The sequence below is a fragment of the Olea europaea genome, chromosome 18 (genome assembly GCF_002742605.1).
Source record: "Olea europaea var. sylvestris chromosome 18, O_europaea_v1, whole genome shotgun sequence".
In the NCBI taxonomy this organism is placed as follows: Eukaryota; Viridiplantae; Streptophyta; class Magnoliopsida; order Lamiales; family Oleaceae; genus Olea; species Olea europaea.
The window spans coordinates 24,486,049-24,489,553 of record NC_036254.1 but is presented as its reverse complement, the minus strand read 5'-3'; the positions used below and the strand labels follow the sequence as shown (position 1 = coordinate 24,489,553).

At 35.9% G+C, this 3,505-nt stretch overlaps 1 protein-coding gene across 2 annotated transcripts; it reads right to left on the bottom strand.

Annotated features, from left to right (window-relative positions):
• Window positions 1-225: 225 nt before the first annotated feature.
• Window positions 226-3,138, bottom strand: LOC111367876 (protein TIC 20-I, chloroplastic-like). 2 transcript variants are annotated; one of them, XM_022988962.1, is made up of 3 exons: window positions 2,942-3,099; window positions 1,802-2,014; window positions 226-1,033 (listed from the first exon to the last, which is right to left on the bottom strand). In XM_022988962.1, the coding sequence occupies exons 2-3, from the start codon at window positions 1,986-1,988 to the stop codon at window positions 396-398; spliced, it is 825 nt and encodes a 274-aa protein (XP_022844730.1). In that variant the 5' UTR covers window positions 1,989-2,014; window positions 2,942-3,099; the 3' UTR covers window positions 226-395. The 2 variants fall into 2 exon arrangements, with proteins under 2 accessions (XP_022844730.1, XP_022844729.1); XM_022988961.1 differs by having other exon boundaries at window positions 228-1,033; window positions 2,960-3,138.
• Window positions 3,139-3,505: the final 367 nt, after the last annotated feature.

Sequence of the window (3,505 nt, the reverse complement as noted above, 5' to 3'; positions counted from 1 at the left end):
TAATCTTTTCTGCTAAATCTCACTTGATGTCTCTCTAAGAACTCTTGAGATTTTTTTTTTAATCATTTAACATAGGGTCAATCGGTGCCTACAAAGAATTGCTTAAATTTCAATTCGATATCATTGGCACCACGGCATCTGATCTTTATGTTTCCTTTCTTTTTTCTTTTTTTGTGGACGCAAGAATTCTAGAAGTTAAGACAGCAATATATGCACAAATGTATGTATAGTAACAAAATAAGTTCAAATTATAGAAAAGACAAACACGGTTTATAAACTATAAAAGCACACAGGACCATAAATTCAGCAAGTTCTGGTACAGGATTGGAAGCAAAGAGTAAACATAAAGAAAGAAAAGCAAATGCTTATAGTCTGTAAACCCCATGATGAACTGCTTAATTATAAGGAATTTGAATATATGCAGCATCACAGACAAAGGGAATATCAGCATACATCCCTGCAAGAGCGCACCTCATACACTCCAAAACTGTGAACAAATAGGCAAATGCGACTGCAGTCCAAAAATGCATCCCGACCTTACCCCAGTATACAGCGAGTGGCATCCAACGGCTCACAGTCCCAATAACCTGCAAAGCTATCTCCAATAGCATGCCCATAACTACATGGAATCTAAAGAAATGAGGCCATTCTTTTCTCCTCACTATTCCAAGGTAAGCCACAAAGAAATAAGCCATCAGAAACCAGCTAGGCAATCTCCCTATAGTTCCCAAAAAGGGATAGGTTAGTAGCTCAAAATCTTCCAAGAAAGGGTGCAGATGATATGCTGTTTCAGCATACATCCATGTCTCGTGCAGAGGCATCAAATAAGGGAGGCATGCCAAAGATCTCCACCACCATTTCGGCTTCTTAGTCATAGCAGGGTATCTATAACTATAAGGGACATCCTGGGATGCTCTGGCAGGTGAAAGAAACTTGTGCCTACGGGGCAACTTGGGTATGGTACGTAACAAGCTACCTTGTTCCCCATTCAAGACTGGCGATGATGCAGCGGAAAGAGAGTAAGGCTGGATATCTGCTCTGACAATACAAAAATGAAAATTAGAGGATCCTAGAAAAATGTAAACAGGAATTTGGCCTCTGAAAAATGGACCATTTTTATGTGAGCATTCATAACCCACAATATCCACTAAAAAGATGCAGAAGGGATTCACCATATTCAAAAGGGACTTGAGTATATTACAATCTAAGATTAAGAGGTGTTGAAACTTAGTAACTTATTGTGACTAGACATAGTATGCAGTTGAGAGCAAAAAGCAACACCTCAGCATTCAGAATGAATGAAAGTGAGGTCAACTGAATCCTAACGAAGTTGGAGTCCCTTTCAAGAAAAAGTAGAATGGCATGCAAAGTTGTTTGAATGACACGATAAACAAATGTCTTTTCCAATCAAATCCAGTTTAGAGGGGCACAACTATGTAGTGTTCAAGAATTTAGCCGGTTAAAACGATATGCTCTCCGAGCAAATGCAACACATTTAGGATTTGACAATTTGTGTTAAATAGCCAAAAAATTTGCTGATATTCTTGGAAGATGTGAGGTCAATACAGTTAGAAGTTCAAACACCATTCAAGGTATATAGGAAACTTAGAAGCATTAGGTATACATCAAATGACCAACTGTGCTTATGGAGGAACTATACCAGTCAATAGTTACACGAACCAATTATATTATGCAAACAGAAAGATTATAAGGCAAATCTGGAACCATTTAAGTTTTATACGGTGCAAATACTCGTTATTTCATAGGGTTGTTATTTGTCTGAAAGGGTATAAAAACATACCTAATGATGTTTGGCATTTCAGATTTGGGAGTGGAACCAATGAACTTCTACTGCATGAGATTACAGCCTTAGCCTGCAAGTGCAATGTGCATGATGATGCCAAGTTTTGAGACCTAGAGCCACATTCTCTGTATTTGTAGGACACGTGAATGCCCCGAGAAGTCAGAGAGCATCCACTTAGAATCATACTCCAGCACCGAGTTCAACTTCCACCTTAGAATATAAAGGAACAAGAATATTCAAATAATAAAAAGAAACCAAAAAATTAGGCCTATGCAAGACAAATAAAAACTCAATGTTGCCAACAATGCATCAGATAAAGAGGACTGACGTATTACATGCATACATGCATATGAGTGTGAGTGAGTGATTCATACATATATATTGTATCTACAGTAATAAGATTTACGTTTCTAGCTTTCTATGACACAACTTTCACATGTCATGCTACTGGCACAATGAAAACCAGCCTGAAAACTTTTAGATTGATGAAATGAAAGAAATACTCGTACCAATCCTATTTTAAATCCTTTTATGCACAAGTTGGATGATAGCAAACACACTGCACGGTGCAAATGGTATTTCTTCAATGCATATGATCATAAAGAATCCAACTTCAGGTGTGCATACTTTTAGAAAACCTTTTTTTTTTTTTTTCGAGTTTTTATGAATTTTGTGGGCGAGGGAGCAAGGTTACCATTTATGCTCACAAATGCAACAATTAATTACAACACCTTTTAATTCCGACCCTGCTAGCTTTGAACAGTATTTTCTATGTCTGTACCTCTAAAAATTCCCAGAGATATCAATTTGGTTTTAAGGTTAATATTTTTAACATAAAAATCAAAGAAATTCTTCATAACTCGAAACTCAGTATGATATTACCCAACGCATTTCTTTTATCTTAGGTTTTTCTAAACGAATAACGAAATAATTGTTTTGCACCATTTCCAGTTCTTGCACAGGCCCAAAGTTTTATCATGGTTCTAGTATCAATTCCATTAAAATCAAACGACAGAAACAGAAATGATATTATTATTACCATATATTTCGAAGTAAATAGAAAACTAGACAGCATAAATTATGGAAAGACCACAAAATTAAGGAGGAAATGAAACATAGGGGAAGAGCTTCGAATACCAAAAGAGAGGTAGGAACCTGGATTTTCGAGCCTCTGTTGGTTATGCGGTGAATTTCTTCTTCTCGGCGGCAAATCAATACAGAGAGAAGCAACGAGAGTGAGACTGGGAACGGCGAAGATAGGGAAGGACCGTGGATATAATAATTTTGTTGAACTACCTGAGGGGTAGTCGCGTGGAGGGCATAAGTGGTCATTTTGCTGAAATAATAAGGTTTTGGTAGTCATTTTTTTCAAAATATATTTTTCTCTTTCTTATTTTTAACCACACATTCTTAATTAAAATAATATTACACGTAAATCAAAAACTTTTCATCATTTTTCAACTACACATTTCCCATCAATTTACTATTCCAAAATGTAGTTTTACATAAAAATGGCTCCTAAACACTCTCTAAAATAATTACCTATTAACCATCCAAACATGACCTACTTGTTTGTATACCAGAGAGTTAATTTAATCAATGGTCATTAAACTTTGTTATAGATCACTACTTATTCACCAAAATTTAGAAGGTTACTTTTTGCTCACTGAACTTTGTTATAAGTTATTACTTGCTCATTAA